This window comes from Scatophagus argus, chromosome 4 (genome assembly GCF_020382885.2).
Source record: "Scatophagus argus isolate fScaArg1 chromosome 4, fScaArg1.pri, whole genome shotgun sequence".
Taxonomy (NCBI): Eukaryota; Metazoa; Chordata; class Actinopteri; family Scatophagidae; genus Scatophagus; species Scatophagus argus.
In genome coordinates this window covers 2578909-2605471 of record NC_058496.1, presented here as the reverse complement: position 1 = coordinate 2605471, position 26563 = coordinate 2578909, and the positions used below count along the sequence as shown (strand labels likewise).

Below are 26563 nucleotides of genomic sequence, written 5' to 3'. Positions count from 1 at the left end.
CAGTATCTCTGCTTTATTATGCTTTTATCTTGAGAGAAGGCCACACAAAGAGGCACAGTTTGGCTGTGATAACCAGTGCAGTGATATTATTTAGTCCACATATTTTAGAATTAATTAATAATATTAACATTACAATTGTGCGCATGCCCACTTTAAGCCAAGAGACCAAATGAGAAGAGCAAAGCACATCACCAGACAATTTGAGAAAGAAAATTAATTTGTGAATCTTTGAATGCACATAAAAATACAGTGTTAGATATTATCCTGTAAGACAGGACATACAATAACAAAGGGTTACAGTGTGTAGGATTTATTAGAAATTGCAACCAACTCTCATTTTGCGGGAATGAGCCCTGTTTTCTGTTAGTGTGTGAACTCCCTTTAACAAGCCCCTGCGCATGCGGGCTGCGCAGGTCTCCTCGTGATGACAGCAAATGACAGCACTGTTCGCTCTTGCAGAAGCCAGTGTGAGACGCTAACCGCCAACAAACAACTCGAGAAATCTTTTGATCAGCTGTGTTTAGACAAACCGTGAACACCCAGTACGCCCTAATTACGTTTGGTAAGTTGTTGAATTTATATTCGCGTGTTTATTTGATCACATTTGGTCTCTCGGGACCCTGCAGTCTAAAGCTAAGCTAACGTAGCCGACTAGCTTATCGTTAGCTTACTCTGCTTGACTAGCAAACGTTAGCCGAGTTTAACTTGGGTAACGTAAGCAGGCTAACGCTAGGTTAGCCAGTTCACCAGTCTGCTCTCTGTGCTCCTTCTTCAAATCAGTACAAACACAAGTTCGTCTTGACCCGTACCACTGTAGCATCTGGGTGTCTGGGGTTGTGTCAGTTCGCTGACCCAGCGTTACATCTGGGTTACGTTACCTACGTGGTTTATTTGATATGATAGTCCGCTCGTTTGATGCTAAGTTAATGCGAGGAAAGTTTACCTAGCAAGCGGTGGCGTGAACCTAACCTAACTGATCTTGATTTGTTGGCTGTTTGTGTAAATGTAAATGTCAGGCTAATGTTGGTACACCATCGAATCAAGGACATTGAAAGCGTACAACTTTTTTGTCAAATGTGCCCCCACCCACTCATGGAGTCTGCGAAAGGAATGTCTAAAGTTGTAGCCTGCTAACATGACCGTTCAGATGAAGTGTGTGTAACGTTAAGGCTTGAAAGGTCGTGAGATATATATATATACAGTGATCATCAGTTCATCATCAACATCATTAATGATTATACTGGATATTAACCCTTACCGAAATTATCTCTCTATGTCCAATATTTCTGACAAAAATAAGTCAGTTGGGTTAATATCAGCAAGTACTTTTTTTTAATTACGTTATCATGTTAAAGCATTTGCTTGTCACTTATTGTTTTTCTGTTTTATATCATCAAATTATAAGCTTTTGCCTTTTTACTGTTTGTCTGAGAGAATAGGCAAATAAAAGCTCTGAAGGCTCTGTGAACATGGGACTTAAAGCCTAAATGACATTTGATTAAAATATCCAAATATACAGTCATTACCTCTCACTTTGAAGTTGTGTCAAGTTGTGTCAAGTTGTGTCATAGTGTTCTGGTCCTGAATTATCCAAATCCTGTATCACTGCCAAATGTCACATTGCATCATAGCTAGTTAGTTTCATTGTATGGTGAAGTCATGATCCAGCAGAGAATCCATCAGCAGGACTTTCTTTCCTCTGTAGTGATGACTACAGGTCGCCTGGAAATGGTGTCATTGATGGTGTGTGGAAGTGGAATGACTTAAGTTCACTTGTGACCAAGTGATCACACACTTTCTGTAACTGGATCACTTGACTTGTCTCATTGATTACTCAGAATTAAGTTCATCTTTTCTTTTCAGGATGTGCAATATTGAGAGTGCCGCAGAAAACCACAACTGCAGTGGTCATTTTAGTTGATACAGATGACAATGTCAGTATTCCTCATGTGTTTTACTGCCTCTAGTTTCTGTTGTGACGAATTACTGAAATCTGTTTTGTTTCTGAGAATCTGCAGTCAGTCTGGGTCAGAGTCTGGGGGATATTGCACTGCTGAGATGGTTTCATATGTGTGTTGTGTCTGTGTGCTTTAAGGTCACCACTAACGATTTATGAATTATTTTTTTGATTATTAGATTAGTTGTTTTGTCTGTTAAAGGTCAGAAAACGGTGATGAATGTCGATCAGTGTTGGAGGTTGAATTCAGAGAGTAGAAACTCAAAAAATGACAGATTAATCGATTGTCAACATTTGGTTAATTTACAAGTTGACAACTAACTTGCTACTGTTTGCAGTTTTAGTGTGTTTGTGCTTTTTGCTTTATTTTTTCATGGCTACTGCTGTACGTCTGTAGGATTTTGTTTTGGGTAAACCATTGTGTCCTCATATTTCACCCTGCAAATCCAATGTTTTCTTAATTTACTCGAGGCGATTTCACTCAGTAGTGTAGATGGAGTGTCTTTGGCAACAAGAAAAGGCTCAACCCACCGTCAGAGGCCCTGAAAAATGTGAAATTGTAGGACGTTGCCCTCCAGACAGCAGATAAAGTGACAGCACCTATGGAAAACTGGGTTAAGTTCCATGATACCTGAGTTTATAGTGTCGTTGTGACATTCAGCTTCAGCACATGGCCATCAATGGAAACAATGTTTCATGGTAATTTCAAGCACTGTTTATTTATTCCATATAGAATAAAATTCCTTCCTAAACACTGTTTTCTCACGTGAATATGGAGGAGCCACATAAAACAGATCATCCCATCATTCTGTATTTGGTGGAGACACATGGGTTTGGAAAGACTTGGTTGTTTTTTGTGTTCTCTTTTTGCCATCACTGCAGCATCTTGTGTCAGAGCCGGTGGACGGTGTAGAGGTTGTCTTAAGGTCAGAGAAGTGGGTGACTAGCAGGCTAAATCTGGATGAAGAAAAGAAAAGAGAAGTGCTTGTCATTCCCTCGCCTTCCCCAACTAACCAGCACCAATAGCCTGTCCATATACTCAACAATGTCAGCTTTCCTTTCTTGGCAGTTTTTGATAATCGATGGTATGGAAACATTTCAGTCAGTGCTGGAGAGGTATTGAGGCTCCAGCTGGATGGTGGGAAAGATCACTCGTATATCTCATGTATTTGGTGTACAGAATTCACTTGCTGAGCAGTGTAAGAAATTATCTGAAAAGGAAGTGTGAAGAGGATGTTGGCTCAGATCCATGAATACCTCTTGAAAGTGAAATACTTTGACTATTTATAAAGAGCACTTTGTTCCATTGGTCACTCCGTGTGTGTGTGTGTGTGTGTGTGTTTGTGTTTGTGTTTGATCATGTCGTGGGAGGAGATGGCTCTTTTCCAAATACCTTTACTCTATAGTACTTTTGTTTTGTGGTTCCATTTCAAAAGTAATGAATTGTAAGAGTTTTCATTGCATTACTGAAGTAGTTGAACTTACCCAGGCCTTTTAAACCCTGTTATTCTTCACCCTGCCTCTCGTCTCTTATGACACCCTGTTGTTATAATTATGATGCTTACACTGATGTTGCAGTTGGTCCTCTTGTCTGTCATGTGAACAGGATTGTGTCCTGCCACAGCTACGATCATTCTCACACCACTCACAAAATCACAGATTGTGCCTCCCCTCACACTGTCTGTTGTTTGGTTTCTCTTCTGCTTTAGAGTTCCTCAGTGTGCTTCATGACTGACTCACCAGGTAGTCTTATGTAGTGGATTGTATTGAAGCTGGCAGGCACAGGGGGCCACGGCAAATGGCAGTCACTCTCTCTGCTAGCCACTTAGTAGCTTAGTTGCTTTTTCACTTCCTTCCAAGTATGTGAAGAATGTGCTTATTCAAGAACATGCATGTGTACGCATGGAAATGCACCGTGTGTGTACTTGTGAGTCACTAAGTTGTCAGTTCATTAACATGTAAATTGAAATAAAAGGAACTGAAGAAAGATGTGCGTTTTTTGCTTGTTTAAAAGCCTTTTATATCACCAGTTGACAAAAACATAAAGCCCTCACTAAGTGACTACTTTTAGTGCAGCCACCTTCTGACAGTTTTCAGGTAATGTGCTACCTGAGTGTATGTTCTGTACTGAGATGCTCAAATCAGATAGTATTAGTTGAAATGTTTTGCTAGTCCCAGGGTCCCAGTTTTGCTTCTATATGTTTTATCACATAAAGTTTATGATACTCATGTGCAAACTACTCATTCAGTCATTGTGTTATTTATGGAATTCTAGTGAAAATGTGTAATTCCCCTTTTTGTTGGGGACACCCTGGAACCTTCTCAAGAACCCCTTGGGGTCCCAGCACCCTACTTTGAAAACCGCTGATTGATGTACACACAGTGTGAGCAGCAGATTGGAACCTGCAAATGTTTGACATTTTTGCTTGAAAAATGAGTGATTAATTGATTATCAAAATGGTTTGAAGCAAACTTTCTTTTGACCAAGGAATCTATTAATAGACCAGTCACTGTTGCTCTACTTTAAAATGGCCTTTTTGTTTTGCAAAAATGATGACAATCTATTGCAGTAATTGGAGATAAGTAATCGCAGTTTTTTTCTTGGTTTGCCAAGGGAATTCAATGTAAAGCCTATCATTATGTGTTTAAATCTGCATAACCAATTTGATTTGTCAGGCATTTCATCTCTAATGTTGTGGTTGTCTGTTAGCTTGCGAGCAGTGACACTCTGAGGCAGTCGAGTCTCATTCTCCTCCCATAACCCCACAGCTAAATCTGTGTTTGCTGTGTTACCAACCAGCCACAAAGAGGCTTTTGTGCAAAGGATTCTCCAAGAAATCATTCAAATTTCATGCACTCTGCCTGGTTTGTATGTCTTGGCTGTTGATGTTTGGAGAAGGGAGAGTGATTAGCATATTCTGTTGTGTTGTGTCTCCTGAAGCTTGAGAAAAAGCGTGCTTTTGCTGTTGTCATTGGGCCAGCGTGTGAAACACATGGAATGTAAATGACTTCCCTGCATGACGCGAGCATCATGTATGAGCTTTTGTTCAGCCAGTTGTTTACAGAAAAGGGAACCATATCCTGTTTCTCCTCTAAATACATTTACCATTAAATGCATTGTCACTCAAACAGTGAATTTAAGTTTAATATTAACTGCTTATACATTATTCACCTCATTCTCTTCCTATCTTGTCCCTTTCATGCTCCAGTCATTTCGCTCTCTGCCTGTGTGAGCTGGTGAAGATGGTGAAGCCAGACATCCACACTCTGGCCCACCACCTGAAGCAGGAGCGGCTGTACGTGGCATCGGAGAAGCAGCTCATCCAGAGGCTCAACAGCGATGTGCTGAAGACAGCTGAGAGGCTGTACCGGGCTGCATGGATCGCCAAGCAGCAGAGGATCAACCTCGATCGTCTCATTCTCACCAGGTCAGACCTACAGTGCTGATCCACTCTGACCTAAAAGGAGTAGTTCAGACCTTTTTGGAAATATATTTATTTGCTTTTGAAATTGACAAGAAGATGAATCTTGTGTCTGTTCATTATGAGCAGAGCTGCATGCAGGATGTGGTTAGCTTCGCTTTGAGTTGGGGGGCTAACACTTCTTTTTCAGGCACACCTGCCATCACCTCTGAAACTTACATGAAGCCTGTTTTTTTTTTTTTTTTTTTTTTTTTAGCTGTGCCCCAACAGAAATGTAAAAATGAAAATTTGTGGTTTAAGGGGGAAGTTTTGAAAGCAAACATTTCCTGTTAACGTACCTGTGATTTATTAGTGCAACTTGTGGCACTTATGTGAGCAGAAAGAAGTTATAATGAATGACAGCGAACAATATTCAGTATGTTGAGCCGGACCATTCATTTATTTTCGAGAATGTGATTCAATGCAAAAACTTGCTAGTCTTAAGGTGGATGTAAGTCAGTTAGATGTGTAGGACTGAGTATTGGTACTCAGAAGTTATTTACCAAATAACTGGCTGCCATCGTCTCAGTCATCTGCTAGGAGCTAGGACGCACTGTAAATGATTAGCAATGAAACATCTGTGTGTACAGTGCGGAGGCCTCTCCAGCCGAATGCTGCCAACATGCCAAAATGCTGGAAGACACACAGTTTGTTGATGGCTACAAGACTCTGGGCTTCCAGGAGACGATCTATGGCGAGTTCTTGGCCCGGCTGAGGGAGAACCCCAGACTGGTGGCATCTTGTCTGGTAGCAGGAGAGAGGCTGAACCAGGAACACACCCAGGGGGTCATTCATACAGTCTTCACCTCACTTTATGGCAATTGCATTATGCAGGAAGATGAGAGCTACCTGCTGCAGGTCAGGGGTCCTACTTGTGTCTGTTTTTATTCACTTGCTGCACAATTTAATAGCCTGTCAGCAAAATGAGATGGTTTTATCCGATGCAACTGTCTTTCTTGCCAACTCCCAGGTGTTGCGATACCTGATAGAGTTTGAGCTGAAGGAGAGTGACAATCCTCGCCGCCTGCTGCGGCGTGGAACCTGTGCCTTCAGCATCCTTTTCAAGCTCTTCTCTGAGGGCCTGTACTCAGCCAAGCTCTTCCTCACTGCAACGCTCCATGAGCCCATCATGCAGCTGCTGGTAGAAGATGAAGACCACCTGGAGACCGACCCAGCCAAGGTGACGGAGCGTCTCACTCCGGCCCAGCAGGAACGCTTTGGAGAGAAGGGCTCTGAGGGCTACAGACAACGGGTGCAGGCAGCGGTGGAGGCTAATGAGGCCAAGCTGGTAGCTCTGGTCAACAAGTTTATTGGTTACCTGAAGCAGAACACCTACTGCTTTCCCCACAGCCTCCGCTGGATTGTGTCACAGATGTACAAGACTTTGTCATGTGTGGAGCGGCTGGAGGTGGGCGAGGTGCGCACCATGTGTACAGACCTGCTGCTGACCTGCTTCATCTGCCCAGCTATAGTTAACCCAGAGCAGTATGGTATCATCTCAGACGCTCCCATCAATGAAGTGGCCCGCTTCAATCTGATGCAGGTCAGTCACCCAGAATGTGTTCTGTTTACAATTGAACAATTAGGAATCATCTCAAAGTACAGAATGATACTATGTGCTTGATGTCATATAGGTTGGGCAGCTTTTGCAGCAGCTGGCCATGGCTGATGATGATGCAGACCCAAGGCGGAAAAGCAGTTTGTCCAAATTTGACAAGGTGTGCCGACATTTTTGATGTTTGAATAATTCCAGCCTAAGTGCAGCATATTTCCTCCTTGAAATGCAGTTAATTTACTAGTCGTCGTCTCTGTCTGCAGAGTTGCGTTGCTGCCTTTCTGGATGTGGTGATCGGAGGAAGAGCAGTTGAGACCCCACCCATGTCCTCAATGAACCTTCTCGAAGGCCTCAGTAGGACTGCGGTCTACATTACACATAATCAGCTGCTTGTGCTGGTAGGCTGAGGTGTTTTGTTCTGCCACTGTGGGGGCGTTTGGGAGTTTGAGAACAACATATTCTAAAGTTTCCATACATCTTAAGTGCTTCCACTAACGAGGAGATTTGATAAGATTTTGGAGCTCCTTCATTCTTCTGGAAATACTCAGTGTACTCATTTTTGTTGATCCAGTTTTAAGGTCAGTTTTTTAAGACATAGTTTACAGCATTCTTGAGCACATATCTGGTTACTGCACATGTCCTCCAGTTAATGTCGTTTATGGTTTTCTTGCCTTAATAATGCCATTGCAGCTTTTCTGTGTTCCTTCACCTATTGTCACATTATGTCATTCCGTAGTGTTTGCAAGCAAATTACTAGCAGTTCAGTCTTGACTATGTAGGTCTTATTTTAAAAAGGGAACTACGCAAGTGAGCTTCTTTTACTTGAAAGCCAGTAGCAGTATGTGCCAGCGGTATGTGAAGGAAACCTGTATGTAAGTGAAAATATGCTGGATAGTCTGCCTGAACTGCAGATGAATCACTTGGCAAGAGGAGAGACCTATGTATTAACTTACCTTGTGACCTTAGTGTGACTTCAGCCTATGACATATACATCAGCACATAATGATGTTTATGTCGGGGCATAAGCCATCTTAAGCGCCTTATGGTTTGTTTAGGTATGAAAGCTGTGTGTGGCTTTCTTTTCTGCCATTCATTGCAAAATACCTTGTGTGTGTAATCCCACATTTTGTACTAGCAACAGTTTAGATTCATGTCAAACAAGACGTTGGCGAGTGCGAACTTGTCTCTCACACCCTTCCTCAGAATAACTGTTGGCTTGGCAAGTGATTCATTAAGCTCCACACTAAGGATTGCCGACTGGCCCAGGGCAAGTAAAATGGCACGGTACGCCGGTAAATCAAACGGTTAATATTTTGCTGAAGCTGATGAACAAAGTGAGCCACCTCACATTTTTCTCACCTCTGTTGGGAGTTGCATATGAATATTATTTATTTAGAAAACAGGAAATTAATGGGGTGGTGTTGTAGGATGTGGGCAAAACTCCAACTATGTGCTTTGCACAAGTTTGAGAACAAGGTGAGTAAGATTAAACATGACAATTAACTTTAGTCTTTGTTCTTATTCAATAAGCACTAGTAAACAGTATTCTGTAGAATACTGTATTGCTGCAAGTAAAAACTGGCTTGGGGAAAGTAGATTTCTAACACTGAACCCTGTGATGGCCTGAAGTATAAAGTCTACCACTTCCTGCACAGGTGGACTTTGTGCGCAGTGTGATGGCAGGGGACCATCTTCGGGAGGAGGAGCACATGGCTCTGGAGACTCTGCTTGCCAACGTGCCCCAGAATCGAACTGTGAAGAGCAACAGTCTGGAGCTCACTCCCTCCAACACCCCCCAGCTCTCCCCAGCTACCACTCCTGCCAACAAGAAGAACAGGCTGCCCATAGGTACCTGAAGCCCCCGTCTTCCTGCCACTCTGTTTTGTAGTTATGGGAGGTTCGAAAGGATGTTTTGCTTCACAGGAATATCACAATTTGAAACAAGAGCTTGAAGAGAGAAGTGTGATATTTTGTCTAATGAGAAGCAAAATAAACAAGTAAGAGTTGAGTGGTGATGGCTAGTGAAAGGCCTGTGTTTTATAGGAAGCTAATGAGCTTCTTCTCAGCTTGTTATAAAGATAATTAGCATGGCCTGGATTGAGGCTCAATTACAGAAATGACAACCAATTAAATTACCAAATATAAATGAACTCATTTTAATTGGAATGGATAGAAAAGATGCATAGACCACCTTCATTAGCATTCTCAAGACAAATGGTGCTGTAGCAACACCCCCGTAATTAGAAATGAACCACTTGTGCTTTGCTTCTCTGAAATATGACGTTTCATACACACAATCTTGACTTGATGCTTGAGATTACTTTAAATTCTGAGATGAACTCTGTGTTCTTTCTCCAACTCCCCACCTTGTCCTTCTCCTTTCTCCCGTGCTGCCAATGAATGACCAGGACAACACTTAGCCGCCATAACATCCTGGGACCCTACAGCCACCACTCTGTCTGCCCACATTCCATTAGTAACCCCTTTTGGTGGGTAGCCTGTCGGACGTGTCGGAGCTGGAGAGAACCTAAGCTGTGTATCTCTTCTTTTCACTCAGTGGCGTGTTAGATAGCACTCATGTGGTCCATGCTCCTAGCTGCACAGTAGCCTCCCCGCCTCACCAGTTTTTCCCAGCACTGCCGCTGTTCATGTGCCCTCACCGTGTTTGCTTTGCCTCGCACAATGCTCTTTAGCTTATTATTAGCACAAAGATGTTTTTCCACTCATTTTCTTCTCTGAGTTTTTCCCCTTTTTTGCTTCCTCATTCAGCGGATTATGGCTTTTCATTACCAGGTAGAGTGAGGAAAAATCTTCCACCTTTCCTCCTTCTGGTCTGTGCCTGAGTTGTGGTCAGTTGGGCATATTTATTCTTGTTTTTCACTAAGTAAACAAGAATAAGTTCCAGAAATAGTTGGATGTGAATGAGACACAACATTTGTATGTTTACCAGTAGGCCCTGAATGCACCATGTTGAGTATAGCCAGCTGCAGGCTGCAGGCTGTTGTGGAGTAAGAGCACAATCCAACAGACCAACAAAACTCGAGTCTGAGACGAGAAGAGGGTCCAAAATGGCTCTTGTTTGATGGAAAACTGTATTTTTTTATTAATGTATTTGGTGTCTTTGGAGGCCAGGACCTCAACTCGAGACTGTGGACGTTTCTTTCGCAGCGCTGGCTTCAGTTTCATTGTTAGAACTAGTGATTATATCGGCTCTTTGTGTTTGGGAACGAATTGGCTTTAAGGGAATGTGTCACGGAAGAATGTGTGACGAAACAAGCATCATTTTTGCACTCTTTAAGTTGTTAATTTGCAGTGTGTGCTTGGATCGCAGCGTTATTATGTATTAAGTGTTGTTATGTAATCCTCTTGAAATGACTGGAGAAGTGGGTACAGACACAGTACCTGAACTTTGCTCTTTTCATGTTTTTGGAATCTGTCCAGTGGATGGAGCTAAAGAGTCAATGCCGTGTGCCACGGCCACATAAACACGGGGCTGAAACACGTTAGACCCGTCTTTAGAGCGATAAGAATGTTGTGTGCTGTTTCATTATGTCACACCTGCTGTTTTAATCCCAGATCACTGTGGAAGCAGGTCAGGGTGCCATGTTTCAGCTCAGGTCGTACCAAATAATATCAAGAGTGAACTTAGTTTCATGTTAAAGTTTTTGTGTACGTTAGTGTTGTTGAAGTAATTTTGTTTATATAATATGGCAGATGTAGCATGTGATGAGCAAAGCTTTCAATGTGCTTGTGTGTGTACCTGTCCTCACAATGTGCACAATGAGAAAACCATTTTCAGATTCCAGAAACATTACTTACACACTAAAAGAAAGCTCAGCCTTCATTATTGTCAGCTAAATGTCTAACAAATTGTCTAACCCTGAGAATGAAGAGATAAACTCGTCTTTGATGTTGCACTGGCGTTAAGCTACGTGAGGAAAGAATTGGAAAACATTCAAAAGGTAATTTTGACATATTCTTTGTGAAACCAATAAAGCCATTGTAACTTATGGCTCGTTTGGAAGTAAAAGTGTTACTAGCTGTTGGTAGTGAGTCATTCTCATTACTTATGAAGAGCAGCTACAGGAAGCACGTCTGTGTGACATACCAGATGAGAATCTCAGTTCTCTGCTGTCTGTTTTCGCAAAGGCTGTTGAAATATGAGTTCCTGATCATATTCCCTACATCAACAACAACATTGTTAGGTTTAAAACATAGCAATATGTGTTGTTATTCTGAATGTCATGATCAGAAAATAACTGTGGTCTCTCTTTTAATTCCCTCCAACCTGCACCCAGCAGCCGCTCGTAGCCGCAGCCGTACCAACATCGCCCAGGAGGGGGAGGCAGAGGCCAGCTCCCAAGAATCCCTGCAGGAGCTGATGCCAGAGGAGGTGCTGGTGATTTCACTGGGAACTGGTCCTCAGACTGTCCCTGGGATGATGTCAGAGAATGAGGTAATATGACTTGAATTAATGTACTCATTTGCGGGAGAGATGCTGATGATGTGATAAATTCAGTGTCATATTTTCTCCTGTCATCGAAGGGGAGTGAGACTTCTTAGAGTCAGTGTCAGGGATTTTAAAGTGTTTTGAGTGTACTTGCAGTGTGATGCAGTTTATAAAAAACCTTGTATCTACCTTAAAAAAATAAAATAAACTCCTCATCTCCTGCCATCTTTGATTGTGCCTCTGGCCAGAGTGAGTGACTGGCAAACACAGTATGATATAATATACAGTGATGTATTTCTGTTTATGTTTGCGCATCCTCTCTCATCTGCTCTGTAGGTTTTGAACCTGCAGATGGCTGATGGGGCTCAGGGGGACGGCCATGCTGACGATACTAAGTTGCACGGTAAACCAGACAAAACCCTGCGCTTCTCCCTCTGCAGTGACAACTTGGAAGGCATCTCGGAGGGTCAGTCCGCAGGATTAGCTGCTTTTCTTTGACATCTGTTATAATAAATGATTTGTCTTTGGGTTTAAAGATGTCACTTTGGTCTCTCTTCAGGAAAACTGTGATGAGCCTTTTTCCCCAATTTTTGACATTTAATAGAATGAACAATTAGTTGATAAAATAAAAAAATGGCACAATAATTGATAATAAAGATAAACAAATTGCTGACATAGTTTTCTTTTATATTTTCGGAGTAATATCACAGTCCTGGGAAAGTTAAAAAGTAGAGAAGGTTAGAAGGTTTTTTTTCCAGCTACCCACAGAGAATTTTCTTCATCACATGTATTAATATTGACACGTTTACTCAGTTGATACTTGTAAAAAGTACATTATCTGTACTGGATACTACTTTCAGGTGTGTACCCACTTAACCCTTTGGTTTGGGAGAAACTCATCATTGTCATAATGAAACCGTCTATATTGGCTTTGGTTTCTTGCCACACACAAAGTAACAAACAAAAAAGTAACAGAGGAAGGTACAACTCATTTACAGTCCAATGTGCTGGCCATTGAGCTACAGCTGGCTGAATTCCTGTCTGACCTTATGACCTTGTGTTTGTTTTAAGTTATGCTTTTGTTTCCCTTCCAGGTCCATCCAATCGTTCTAACTCTGTGTCATCTCTGGACCTGGAGGGAGAGTCCGTCTCTGAGCTGGGAGCCGGACCATCGGGGAGCAACGGGGTGGAGGCTCTCCAGCTTTTGGAGCATGAACAAGGTAAATGTGTGTGTCTGTATGTTGGCCAAAACGTTGAGTTGATTGTTTATTTTTCAGGCAGAGAGATTTTGTAAATAAATGAAAAATACTCATGAGCAAACACCGAATGTCTCCTTCAGCCACCACTCAGGACAACCTGGATGACAAACTGCGCAAGTTTGAGATCAGAGACATGATGGGTCTGACGGAGGATCGGGACATCTCTGAGACGGTCAGTGAAACCTGGAGCACAGATGTGCTCGGCAGCGACTTTGACCCCAACATGGATGAAGATCGGCTGCAGGAAATAGCAGGTGAGCGGCGGCTGTGTTGTGTTTGTAGACGTTCAGTCCGTGCATCAGTAAGCAGAGTGATTGATCTTCACAGCCTGGGTGATCATGACACATTTTATGAGATGAATTATCTGCACACAGGGACCTTCTCTGACTGTTGATTAAGTAGCTGTAGGGAAATGTCATCACCCTGTGGTATGTGGGTGAAACAGCATCGCAAGGCAGCTCAGCTCAGGTTCTATGATGAAACGCGCCACAGGTCAAATGGCGAGGCTCATAGACGTGTATGGACCTTGTTATGCATTTTTTGGATGATTTATGAAAATGAATTGCATTTAATGTTTATCAGTGTGGGCTCTAATGTAACATATCAGCACTTATAAATAGATAGATAATAGATTTAACTGATAATGAATTAAATGTGCTGGGAAGCATTATATGTTTATGAATGTAGGCTGTGTGCACGCAGCTGTTCAAAGTGACCCAATTCAAATATTTTTTATATCTCAAATTTGAGCCTATTGCCCTTACTGTTTATACTCATCTTTATATGTGACCCCCATTTATAGCAAGCATGCTGAACAACAGAAAAGATCACTGGCACAGTCCATCATCAGAATTAAGCAAGTAGGGGTTGCAAACGTTCAGTCGTTGGTTGTTTGCTGTGGTAACAGCAGTTTGGTGACATTCTGTCAGCTTTACAGGTTGAGGGCCAGAAGGCAAGAAAAGGGCTTTGATTGAAACATCTTCCCATACAGCGATTAAACTTCTAACATCGTCTCCCGTAATACAGCAGGTATCAGTGTCAGTATGCTTTTTCAACTAAAGAACAAAAACCTAGTTGGTAATATTCATCTTTTTGATCCTGTAAGTTGAGAGTAAAGAAAAGAAAAAATTCATTTTACTGCTACTGATTTGCCTGAGTATGCAGTTATCTTCCAGTTGATAGGATACACCAGTGAAGTGGAGGCACTTGGTGCAGAAAACTGTAAGGCAAAGTTAGTTATTTTCCACGCGTCTCTGGAAGCATATCCTGAAGTTAGGCAGCATTATCACTGCAGCAGAAGCTAATATGTGCGTGCATAATCATAATCTGCTGATAGATACGATAAACATCTTCAGTAGATAGTGGAGGGGAAGTTCGGTTTCTGCACTCTGTCCTGTAAACACAGGTCGTAAAGATAACCTGGATTATCAGTGTGAAACCGACTGTAGGCAGAATGCTCGAGTCTTGGTGTTATTCAGATGCTTGTGTTCCCGTCTCCTCTGCCTCAGTCTTTTTCCTGCCCATCTCTCTATCCTTCTCTCCCTCTCTGACATTCACTCGGTCCCTGCAGTCTTATTGACCTTGGTTCCTTCTCATTTGCATCCACCATTTTTCATTCTTCGGAATATGGCGTTGGGGGACTTTTCCATCATTAAGTGAATTTACAGCGATTTCCTTATGTGTTTTCTCCAAGGGATTGGGTTATGAGATGCACATTAAATATCCATTAATACCTCATTATCCCACTGATAAGATTACCATGATAATGAGGCAGAAATTCTAATTGTTTCACTTCTTGTTGTGCCACTCATTTAATCATCCACCTGAAAGACAAGTACTCTGCGCCCCTACCTTGAAGACTGTAAACACGGACAGCGGGATGGAGCTCTCCCACCGTCACTGAGAGCCCTGCCCCCGCCAGCATCACTGCACACTGTTGCCTGGGTGCTGGCATGCATGCGTGCTCATGACGCTCGTGTGCCATGAAGTGGAATCACGACATACCGAGGGGGGCCCCGACTACCTCAGGTCGAATTTTTGGTCTTGAGCCTTGGCCACTACCTCCCACTCACACCTGCTAGCTCTTCCACCCCTCCTCCGCATTCTGCCACCTTGTTAAGCCACGGCTTCCCAAGCGGAGGTGGAGGGACACCGAGCTGAGGACTTTGTGGGAGGATGTGCGAAGCGGTAATTTGGTTGTGAGTAATGCTAGGCTTAATCAACAGCTCAAAGTCGTTGCCCCCGGAGGCCAGGGAAGGGTGAGATATTACCATTAACCCCTGACCTTTGGCACAGTGTGGTATATGCGCCTGTGGGTCCCAGCATGAGACACATGTGACCTCCAGCTCTCTCTGTGTGTCTCTGTATGCGAAGCTCGACTGTCTCCTGTCCTCCTCACAACGTTCACCAAGGGTTTACCTCGTGTTGTTGCTTATCTCAGGACATTCCACAGTGTTGTTTAAAATTCACACCTGAAGGCTTCGTGTAACGGTGATGGAGCAGGTTTGAATTTAGATAAAACATGGGAAAACTCTACATTCCATGATTATCGTTCATTATTTGTTTGCCATTATTAACCAGGGCTGCATCTAACGCTTATTTTTATTGTCGATTACTTTGCTGATCATTTTCATGATTAATCAGGTAGTCTGTAAAATTTAAAATATTCTCCCGAGAGTTCAACACCCAAAGACACCTTAGCGTCGGTGCAATTCAATTTATTTATACAGCGCCAAATCACAGCAAAAGGTATCTCATGGCACTTTCCATTTAGAGCAGGTGGATACCAGATTTTTGACTGAAATCATTTACTCAATTTCATAAATGACAAGCAGATCCTCACATTTAAGAAGCTGGAGCTAGAGGTATTGTAATTCAGTAAAGCAGTCCTAGTCCCAGAAAATAACATATGATATGCTGACAAATGGAGCATTAAATATGAACATGCTTGTAACTGAAAAATGTCAGTCTTTTCTGTAGTGGCATTCTCAGCTTCTCATATTTACATTCTGAATAATTTATTAGCGCTAATTACAGAATATGAATCAACACAGTGCCTTAACAACACATAGAGGCTAAAGAGCAAAACGGTGCCTTCAGGATGACTTTGCGACTACAGACGTGACTTCCTTTCTGCGCCTGACCAAAATGCTGCTCTAAGCTGAGGAGGCAGGTTAACTCTTTGTCCCTCTGTGCTCTCAGGGGCAGCAGCAGAGAACATGCTCGGCAGCCTGCTGTGTCTTCCCGGATCGGGTTCGGTGCTGCTGGACCCCTATGGCTCCACCATCTCAGAGACCACAAGCGAGGCCTGGAGCGTCGAGGTCCTTCCCAGTGACTCGGGTAGGCAGCCAGGTTCATTCTGTTGCCTGTTCTGTAGCTTTTGTTATTGTCTTCATCTCCATGACAGTTGTGTGTTTGCATGCATATTTCATGTTTGTTTGGTGCAGTGGGGGTTGGGACACCAGGTGTGGTCGCACGGCATCCTGTATCAAAAAATATGTGTGTGCATCTGTCGTCGTATTTGAGTGCACTCGCTTGTCTTTCAGGGCGGATCTGCGTGTGCCAGTAAAAGGCAGCTCAGGGTTTCCTTAGAGGGACCACCAGGTGTGTTTGCACCTGTGGTGGAGCAGGAAGCACGAGGACAACAGCTGTCCTCAGTCACAACTTTTTATTTGGCTAGACTTAAAGGGCCAGTTCACCCCAAAATGAAAACACATATTTATCCTCTCACCTTGTTGCTCATAACACGGTCCGTGGATCATCTTGAGTAACTGGGTCATGATTTCTGGACAGATTCATTGCTGGTGAGTTTTTCAAGTGTATTTTTTGGCGCTTTGAGCACCACAAGTGAAGTGTCATCTTGTTCCATTATTTTCAAAAGAAGGTAGACGTCTCTACAGCCGATATGTCCAGAACTCACATTAAAACTGTCTAGATGGAGAAATACATATTTTTGGGGTGAACTGTCCTTTAATATCAGACTAGTATTTATATCTTGTGCTGTTAGGAAAACCACCCAAATGCTAATACAACCTTATGAATCTAAGATTATATTTTTGTGGGTCCGTTTTTGCAAATTGAACATTCAGTTCAAATCTTTTATTAACGAGAGATTATGTTTCCAACTTGAGAACCAGTGTACTGTGAAAATCAGCAGTGCTTTAACAACAGCATTAAGCGTTTCTTTGAAAAGCCTGGGCCTTATGTTAACTGAAGTAGCGCACCACTTCAACACGTGCACTGCACAGATGACATGCATGAGTGTCTTGATTGCTTTTTGTTCCGTTTGCTGCCCCTCTTCTGCTCGGCAATACCAACGATCGGAGGCTCGCTTCGAGTGCAGCGCTTGTTTCATGGCTAGGCAGCAGAAAACTACACTCTGAAGAGCACTTCACCAACACATTATTACTAACGAGCATGCAAATGAGTACTGCTGTTAGTGCGGAGCCTCTGGGTTCGGCCCAACAGCTCCATTGGGTAGCCAAAGAATTGACAGTACCAGCTTTATGGTTTGGTTTGGCAGTTACAAGACATGATAATGTATAATACTTTGTTTGATTTCATACATATGTGCTCACTTGGTTTCCGCAGTAATCATATCAGATGGGGGTGGAGAGAGAGAGAGTAAGCTGTAGTGTTGTACAGTTTCTTTTCACACTTCAAGTGCACATCCCTGTCTCAGATCGCTTCCTCCTAAAGAAAGAATTTTTCTTTTTCTTTCTTTTTCTCCTTTTGGCTCCACTGGCAGAAGCCCCGGACCTGAAACAGGAGGAGCGTCTGCAGGAGCTGGAGAGCTGCTCGGGGGTTGGCAGTACTTCAGATGACACCGAGGTCAGAGAGGTCAGCTCGAGACCCAGCACGCCAGGCCTCAGTGTCGTCTCAGGTATAAACCTAAACAACTCTCTCCTCCCACCTCCTCTCCCTAACATCTTCTCTGCTCTCCCAGGGATTCTCTCTCTGAAACAGTTGAATCTAGTTCTGTTTTGATCTCTTTCTCTCTCTTGTTGAAAGTTTGAAACTTGACAAACACTGCCAGTTTCTCGCTTTGCTTGACTGTGTAGAGCAGTTCATGTGGCTGGAGAGGGGGGGGGGCTGTCAGCCAGTGTACTGGGGTCAGTGCGACAACACAGGTTATAGCTGCTCGTCTTGTCTGTGGACTCAGGTGGACACTCTGCGTTGACATACATGAAGTAGTATCCTAGATTAAGAAGCCAGCAGTGATGTTCCTGGCTCGGCTCATAGGAAAGCATCCCACGGGAATCGGACCGATGGATAGTCTGCATCTGATGATTATTCTTATCTGTGTCTTTCTCTGACCCATGGGAGCTTACGCTACCAATTTAGAGTTCCCAGTGGGTTACAGGCTCAGAGAGATCATGCAGTAGAGACTAAAGAGAAAAAATATCCTCTTTTGTGTGAGAGACATTGAGTATGCAGGTTTGGTTTTTTGACTGTTGAAGTGTTTTACTGTGCTGAGTTGCTTTTGTCCCGAATGTCAACACAACTGCATTTTTTTTTTCTGTTGCAGGCATCAGTGCAACCTCAGAAGACATCCCCAACAAGATCGAGGACTTGCGGTCAGAGTGCAGCTCAGACTTTGGAGGGAAAGATTCTGTGACCAGTCCAGATGGGGAGGAGTCAGGCCACGGTAGGAGAGTGTCACATCCCAGCTAGGCAGACTAAGCCATCAGTCCATCGTCTCTCTGGTCTAAACAGCACCAGCCACAGCTATCACTCCCTGTCACCTCCAGCTGTCACAAAGCCAAACCACCCAGCAGTTCTAGTTTTGTATAAAGTTACCACGTAGAGTTAAATATTCTTTGTTCTCCCGGCTGGCTAGTCACAGGGAGGCCTGGCTGTTATCTTTTGAACTTGGCATTTTAAACAGTAATGTAAAAGTAACAGAAATGTGCATTAGGGAATCTGTGGTTAATTTAGTAAATGTCTTTAATTGTCTTGTATCCTCTTGTGTTTTTTTATTTATTTTTTTTAAACAGGAGCGCACCATCTGACATCTCCGCCATCACAGACCGATTCCTTACTGGCCATGTTCGATCCCCTCTCCTCTGGTGAAGGTAATTTACACTTCACGAACGCTCTACAGCCAGTCAGGGAACTGGAAATGAGTACAATTAAATCCCTGCACTAATGTCGCGGGCTCACAGAACAGCTGGAGCTCTGTGGAATTAACCAAAAGCCTGCACCCCTCACATAAGCCTTACCCCAGTTATTGGACTTCTTATAAGTGAAATGTCATTCCATTTGGCCCGTTTAATATCCCAAATTATTCTTAGCTGTTTTTATCTCCCTGCTTTTTGTTTGCGGCGCAGGTAGAAATAGTGTGAGCGAGGAATGGCTGTGTGTGTGTGTGTGTGTCTGTGGCAAGGTGAAGGGATGACAGGTTGAGAGACCTCACCCCAGGCTCTTTGGCACTGTCCCCTTGTCCCACTGTGCTCATGGCACGGGCCTGCCATTGGAAGCTTTTCAGGAGAGAGCGTGTACCCTTGGAACAGGTGGCCTACCTATACCTTGGGCTCATCTCCCACCAACATCTCTCTTTAGCACTCTCCCCCCACTTTCGAGGTTGTTTGTTTTTTACTCCGCTGGTTTTTATAAATGTTTAGCAACTACTCTGTAAAGACAAGTGAGGTTTTGTGGTAATGAACAACACCTCCTCTGTGTAAACCTACTTGTAGAATTTAATTAGAATATTTAAAACAGTTAAACCCAAATATCCACTGAGGGAAAAAGTCTTTGTGAAGGCTGTGCAGTGAGCTGGTAAGTAAGTAACTTAAATATTCAAGAGAATGTGATGAAAACTGCTCATTCAGGGGTGTTTGGGGATGTTTAAATATGATCCATTTTCATCTGGAAAAATTCCACTGCCTTTTATTTTCTGTCTTTTAATACCTCAGGCTCCTCCACTGGAACAATAGTGAGGCCTAAAGTGCACTACGCCAGGCCCCCTCACCCTCCCCCTGATCCTCCCATCCCTGAAACCAGCGCCCTGGGGCCGGAGACGCGCCACTCGCTCTTCACGCCCCACTGCCTGGCCCAGGCTGAGCTGGAGCACACCAAGCAGCGCCATTCCTTCCCTGACAGGCTGGTCCGTAGCCGCAGCTCTGACATTGTGTGCCCGGGCCGCCGGCCCACAAGTGACCCCGGACTGAATCGGCGGGTAGCAGTCGAAGAGCGCGACCCCGCAGGGGCCTACGCCTTAGGACCGTCCTCGTCACCCAGCAAGGACTCCCTGAAAGGAGAGGTAAGCAGCTACAGTGATGCCCAGCTGTTGTGGGTAATAATCTACCTGCTGGTGTCTAAGTGAATCTTGTAATTTCCACCTGAAGGCTGAGGACAGGAAAGACAGTGACGATGAGAAGTCTGATCGCAGCAGACCATGGTGGAGGAAACGTTTTGTGTCAGCCATTCCCAAAGGTAAGGGAACCAAACACTTGGTCATTGCAGGCGTGCTCTCTTTTTTGAAAAATGACCTTAAAACATTTAAAAGTGATCTGTTTGATTGCTGCACTCCTGTGTTTTTTCTTTGACATGTTAAAAAAAAAGAAGTTATCTTAATCGCAACAGACAGGAAATATCACACTTTAAAGAGCAGAGCAAAAAGCAATTTATAATGTGAGAAAGAGAATGATGATCCATGTTGTCCACTCCATTGCTGACGCTCCAGTTGGAAAATTATGTTTCTTGGTGTTTGAAGTTACTCCAGAGACGTGTCCACTTCTTTTTCTCTCACATCTCACTGGCTGCAGATTTATATAGACTTTTCAAAGCTAATCAGTCATCAGAGGAGCTTTAGCTGTGTAGATTGTATGGCTGTAGCCCTCCCAGCAGTGCTGTCAGCCAGCGGCTAATGGTCATTAGATGGACCTTTCTGTCATCAGCACTGATAGATGGCACATCTCTTGTTGCAGTTCTACTCTGCAACCATCTCTCATACATCTGTCTGGGAAATAATGAGCTGTGCCCACACAGAATGACTGCTTATTACTCTTTGAGATAATGATGTTTCTTAAGTAAACATTGAATTGATATTCAGAAAATGGAGCAGTGTGTGCGCAGATGGAAAAGTAGAGAGCCGTGAAGCTTCAAGTCCCCCGCCGAGTCTCTGTAGAGCCCGTTGCGTTTGTCCTGTTGCTCTGCATGGTGACGCACAGTCAGTTTGCCCGGCAGAGCGGCAGCGTGTGTGTGAAAGGCCAACCCTGTCTGTTGTGTTCCTCACAGTGCTGTATTGGACGGCTGAGAGTGATGTCCCAGGTAACACTTCCATGCTGCCGTCACTGAGCTGGCTTTACTGCCGGAAGCCGGCGGCTGCGTGCCCATGCTGCTTTGTAGATGAGCTTTAGAGCTGTGATGTGACATGTTTCGACCACACTCCTCACCCATGCACCCGTTTTCTTTCTTTCCTTCTTTCTTTTTTGCTGCAGTATGTTACCATTTTTACTGAATGGAGAATACAGAATATCGGCGTAGATGCTCCACCCAGTGTTTCCAGTGTGTGTCATCATATTGTAGACTCTGTGTCTCTCTCGTTGTCCTGTTAGCACCTTCGTGTTAATAGGATAAGCGTCATTAAGCTGACTTACATCATAATTAGGGATGCACGATATAGATTCAGTTGATTCAGATAACCGATTACCTGCTTCTCATAGCTGATACCAGGGAAGGGTAGACAGGAGCAGTAGAGCTATGGGACATCGTCCAGTAATCGATCTCGGGTGGCGTCGTCCTCGTGTATGGTAGGGGTCTAATGGTACACAAAACTCTGGTACCTTCCTCGGTTTTGACGACAGGGTTTGGAATGTTTTCGATAAAGCAGAAGGAAAAGAAACAAAATCTGAGGTTAGTCAGAGTTTAAATGAAGTTCTGCACATCAAAGTTCTGCGTGCTGCATTCGCTCAGTACACATGCAAGCCAAAAGACCAAAAATCTTTGTTATGAATGTATGTATGGTCACACCCCTATTTTACAGATAAAAACTGCTAAAATGGGTCACCATATACTTCAGCGGATGTTACCATAACTGGGCAGTGTTTGTAAGACAGGGTGTGAGGAGGGCACACAGCTCCAAAAATAGAAATTTAGTATGTGGTGGCCAATGTTGATTTTGTTTATTGGCAACAACTAAATGTGAATGAACGTATGGGAAACTGAGTTCCGATAAACAGCTGATAATCTAAAATCGTGCATCCCCACACTCAGTGAGTTCCAGTGGGTCTTTGTGATATTCTGGTATGAACCAATGGATTAATTCACCATTTCAACATTCTTTTGCTTTTTCTTAGAAAAGCTCAACACTTTGTTTAGTATTTTCTGACCATACATCCTTTACCGATTTTCAGTCTTAATTCACACCATGAAAAATTACAGAAGATTTCGCAAAGTGGCTGTCAGACATCTCATGATCAGCTTGTCATATCCAGCGATGTTGAAAGTCGTGTCAGTCCACCAATCATGTGTCTCTCCTCTACAGCTCCGATAGCAGCATTTCGGAAAAGGGACAAGCAGGAGAAAGACGACGTCGTCCAGGAGCGTGTCCCACAAGGTCTGTCCTTGTTTGGTTGAGTCACAGCGCTGGTGTCCCTGAATGCATCCTAACCAACATGTAGATGTCTGGGTTTCATTTTAATGCGTCTCGTTGGTTCCTCAGATGACCCGTTGTCCAGGCAGAGCTGTCAGACGCAGGCAGCTGAAGACATCCTGGACAAGTACAGGAACATCAAGAGGACCAGTCCGAGCGATGGAGCCGCAGGTGGAGCTTCTTACGATGGGACAGGAGGTCAGGGACAAAGAAACACTCTTGCGTATGTGGCTGGCACACACATTTGCAGGGGATAAGTTGAGTAATTTTCCTATTTTTGTATTTTTTGACAGATCTTTGTCCTGAGGACGGCGTGCACGACTCTCCTAGAGAAGACACCCTGCAGAACATTTCCACAGATGACCTCCCAGACTCAGCCAGCCAGACGGCTCAGCAGCACGACTCCAAGTTCTCCTTCAGGTCTGAGATTCACTGCACAAAACCACAAAAACCAGATTTTATGAACAAAGCACTTGATTGGAGTGAGCAGATATTCTCAGTCACTGCTGTTATTTAGAATCTTTTTTTTGTTTGTGTCTTCCAGTGATGCAAAGAAGAAGTTGAGGTTGGCGTTGTGCTCTGCGGACTCTGTGGCGTTGCCCATCATGGCTCCTACAACCACACGAAACGGACTGCCTGATCATATGGACTCAGAAGGTGGACTGTCTAATAATAACATTCTAATTTTTAGAGAAGATTTGCATTTTTACTGCAAATAATATATATCGGCTCCAAATATCAGTTATCTGTGTTTCTGATTACTGATAATCCGCGTCGGCCCTGAAAAACACAACATATCGGTCCATCTCTTGCTTGCAGTCGAAGCTGGGACTGCATTTCATGCTAAATCATTTAGCTTTTGTGCTGCTCTCAGAGCTTCTGTCATGATGTGGTGATAACATACAAACCGATCGTGAAGCACAGTTCGTTTAAAACATGTTAAGTGTCAGAGAGTGTATTCATTTAGAAATTATCTGCTAGACGTTAGGTGGAGAGCTGCAGCTCTCCACAGGGAGTCAGGTACAAGACCTCAATGCTGGCAAGCTTCCAATCTGCTGAAAGTGTCCTTAAGCAAGACACCAAATCTGTACCACCTACACCTCCTGACTCCCCTCCCAACGTTTGGGGCAAGGTTGGAATGTTAAAGAGGAAATTCCCATATGGTGTCAGTAAAATATCACATTATGAAACATACTCGTGTAGCCACATAGATTAATATTTGTCTGATAATTTATTAGAAAAATACAAGTACTCTGATGCTGCACAAAATAAAGGCAGACCTTTTAGATGAATGGATACTTTATTCATCCCCAAGAGAAATTCACATTTTAAGCTTTCCTCTCAGCAGTCCCGCAGGGTACCACCTTCACATCCTGCAGCGGGACAATCGCATTCGGAATCAAGTAACATCCTGTGAAATGGTCAACAGTAAAACCATAAGACTCCTTCTTTGTGGCCATCAGTCACACTGTCATGTGGAGGCAGCAGGTTGATCAGATTACGGCAGCCAGCCGTCCCTTTGTTAGCTGCGTGCAGCGTCGTCTCATGCCGTCTCCTTATCGTCCTCTCTCTCAGACAATGAGATCGTCTGCTTCCTGAAGGTTCAGCTAGCAGAGGCCATCAACCTTCAGGACAAGAACCAGATGGCCCAGATCCAGGAGACCACGCGCTGTGTCAGCCGCTTCGACGCACGCACCTGCAGGAAGCTGCTGGCTGCCATCGCAGAGGATTACAGGTAACTGTGGAGTCCTGGGGGAGGCTTTCATGTCGTTCTGCTTTTTTTGTTCAGTGCAAAATGTTTTTTAAAATCAGAGACAGAGATGTAGCCAGCAATACAGTGTCAATGATCAAATACAACTGTTTGTGTGTGTTTCCTTTAGGAAGCGGGCACCGTACATAGCTTATCTAACGAGGTGTCGTCAGGGCCTGCAGACCTCTCAGGCCCATCTGGAGAGGCTCCTCCAGAGGGTGCTGAGAGACAAGGAGGTGGCGAACCGCTACTTCACCACTGTCTGTGTCCGGCTCCTTCTCGAGCACATGGAGTCCAAGATGCTCGACTTCATTAAAGGTATCTCTATATTTTCACATTCCAGGTAACTAAACCCGAGCTGAGCGTACTGACTCATTAACTGTAAAAGCTTTTTGTCATATTTTGGGCTTACCTAAAACAAACAAAACAATGCTTAACAGAAACTAGTCTTCAGTGGAGATTTATTCCTACTTTTATGTAAACATCAGAATGTACTTGGCTGTGATCTGTGCACACCATCCCCTCCAAAAGCAGTCCTATTGTTGCACGGTGGGGGTTGCAGAAGTTGCAGTTCTGTCCTGTGCTGGTGATGCATGTGTTGTTTCTCCGCCCTCCTCCAGCGTTCCAGGGGTGCACAGCAGCGGATGACAAGACGGCAGCAGTGGAGGATTTTCTGCGCTACTTGTACGGTGCCATGGCCCGCGATGCCATTTGGCAGTATGCTAGTGAGGACCAGCTGCAGGATGCCCAGATGGCTATCGAGCGCAGCGTTATGAACCGCATCTTCAAACTGGCCTTCTACCCCAACCAGGACGGAGACGTTCTCAGAGACCAGTGAGTGACGGGGCTGACACCAGTCCAACAGCAGTCCTTTTCATTTCAGATTTAAAATCCAGAAGATGTGGGGCAGATCTTAATGCTGCACCCGAACAATCAGGAGTGTTTAACTGGGTGTGTTTCTGATGATGACCTCGTGTTGTAGCAAAAATAATTTTGGTCATGTCTGCTCTGTTGGAGCTGAAAGTAAAGAATAAAAAAACTTGAATTGTCCTTATATACAGATAATATTAAATCAAGCCACTCACTGAAAATATGCTGTGTTGTTCGGTTGACTGCATCTTTGTACAAGTGGAAAAATCTTTATTACAGTATTAAACTGAAAGAGCTCTGTCACCATACATAAAGTATGATGCTAAGTGCTAAATGCTCATTTTAGCTGCTAACATTTACTAGCAACGCAGGTAGCATAATTTTCTTTAAACTTTTCTTAAAAGAGTTGAAGCCACTTCATTAAACATGAGAAAAGAAGAGAGGAAGATAGAAACACAGAAACCGTCTTTAAGGGATAGTTCGGGTATTTTGATGTGGGGTTGTATGAGATACTTCTCCATGGTCATTGTATTACCTGCAGCAGGAGGAAGCTCAGCAGCGTACTACTGTGGACGAGGCAGTAGCAAAACGTTTTTTGGACTCCTCAGTTCAAGTGTGTGATATATTTAGAATATTTTAACTCTTTATCTTGGTGTCAGTCGGTCATTTTCCAAAAGGGAGCTGAAGCCGTTGCATCACTCTCACCAAATCCACCAGACTCCTTTGACAAAATCAGTAAGTTTACCTTGAAGAACAAGGAGTTTGTGGTCTACTGATGCCTCGATTGGTTAGTTTGCTTATTTTATTGTGTGACTTTGGTGTTTTTACAGGGTTAGTACAGGTCCACCCAAGTCAAAGAGTACCACAAGCAAACTAACCAGTCAAGACAGCAGTACACCTGAATCTCCTGTGTTCTGCGAAGTTAAATTAATGTATTTGTCAAAGGAATCTGGTGGATTGTTGTAACGCTTCAGTTCAACTTTGTGAACATATGCTGATTGGATTTGTGTCTCACACAGGCTTTTCCATGAACACATCCAGCGGCTCTCAAAAGTTGTGACGGCCAATCACAAAGCTCTTCAAATCCCGGAGGTACTCAGATGTTTTTTGTTTTTTTTCTTCATTGTCATGTGTGCATTTATAGAGGAGGAAGAGACTCGTTGGCACTCGCAGCTTGTTTATAATGCTTCATGCCTTATTGGTTGCAGGTTTACCTGAAGGAGGCCCCCTGGCCCTCTGCTCAGTCCGAGATCAGGACTATCAATGCGTACAAGACGCCACGGGACAAAGTCCAGTGTATACTGCGCATGTGTTCCACCATCATGAACCTCCTCAGTCTGGCCAATGAAGACTCTGTCCCTGGAGCGGATGACTTTGTCCCTGTACTTGTCTTTGTCCTCATAAGGGTAAGCCTGTTCCTCATTTGTCCACACTTAGTGAACAGCTCAAGGATTTTCACTGTCAGCATTGATTCCTTATTGACTTTTTTTAAACAAAGACTAAGCAGAATTTTCCCCCATTGCAAATGTAAGGCCCTATAAATGCTCTCTGCTAACCTGTGTGGATGTACTTTACATATTTACATATTTATGATAGTAATCTGTACGGCGTTGCGTGAGCTTCTTTCAGCGGCTAATGTGCACCCATCCCCACATCTCCTCCCCTC

General features: G+C 43.7%; 1 protein-coding gene across 5 annotated transcripts in view; it reads left to right on the top strand.

Annotated features, from left to right (window-relative positions):
• The first annotated feature begins 394 nt into the window (after positions 1–394).
• The window catches only part of gapvd1 (GTPase activating protein and VPS9 domains 1), a 28881-nt gene continuing 2712 nt past the window's right edge, over positions 395–26563 (top strand). Inside the window, exons 1-27 of one of the 5 annotated variants that reach the window (XM_046386813.1) lie at positions 395–562; positions 5167–5385; positions 6009–6276; positions 6389–6961; positions 7053–7136; positions 7237–7371; positions 8629–8821; positions 9382–9462; positions 11272–11429; positions 11760–11889; positions 12518–12643; positions 12763–12936; positions 15884–16021; positions 17433–17564; positions 18210–18329; positions 18679–18756; positions 19597–19943; positions 20029–20116; positions 22170–22241; positions 22347–22475; positions 22571–22697; positions 22822–22934; positions 23853–24012; positions 24158–24345; positions 24648–24861; positions 25917–25989; positions 26106–26303. In XM_046386813.1, coding sequence (XP_046242769.1) covers positions 5201–5385; positions 6009–6276; positions 6389–6961; positions 7053–7136; positions 7237–7371; positions 8629–8821; positions 9382–9462; positions 11272–11429; positions 11760–11889; positions 12518–12643; positions 12763–12936; positions 15884–16021; positions 17433–17564; positions 18210–18329; positions 18679–18756; positions 19597–19943; positions 20029–20116; positions 22170–22241; positions 22347–22475; positions 22571–22697; positions 22822–22934; positions 23853–24012; positions 24158–24345; positions 24648–24861; positions 25917–25989; positions 26106–26303 — 4284 coding nt within the window. In that variant the 5' untranslated portion in view covers positions 395–562; positions 5167–5200. Of the gene's footprint in view, positions 563–5166; positions 5386–6008; positions 6277–6388; positions 6962–7052; positions 7137–7236; positions 7372–8628; positions 8822–9381; positions 9463–11271; positions 11430–11759; positions 11890–12517; positions 12644–12762; positions 12937–15883; positions 16022–17429; positions 17565–18209; positions 18330–18678; positions 18757–19596; positions 19944–20028; positions 20117–22169; positions 22242–22346; positions 22476–22570; positions 22698–22821; positions 22935–23852; positions 24013–24157; positions 24346–24647; positions 24862–25916; positions 25990–26105; positions 26304–26563 lie in introns of all 5 variants that reach the window. The other 4 variants (XM_046386812.1, XM_046386811.1, XM_046386816.1 and 1 more) reach the window with 4 other exon arrangements.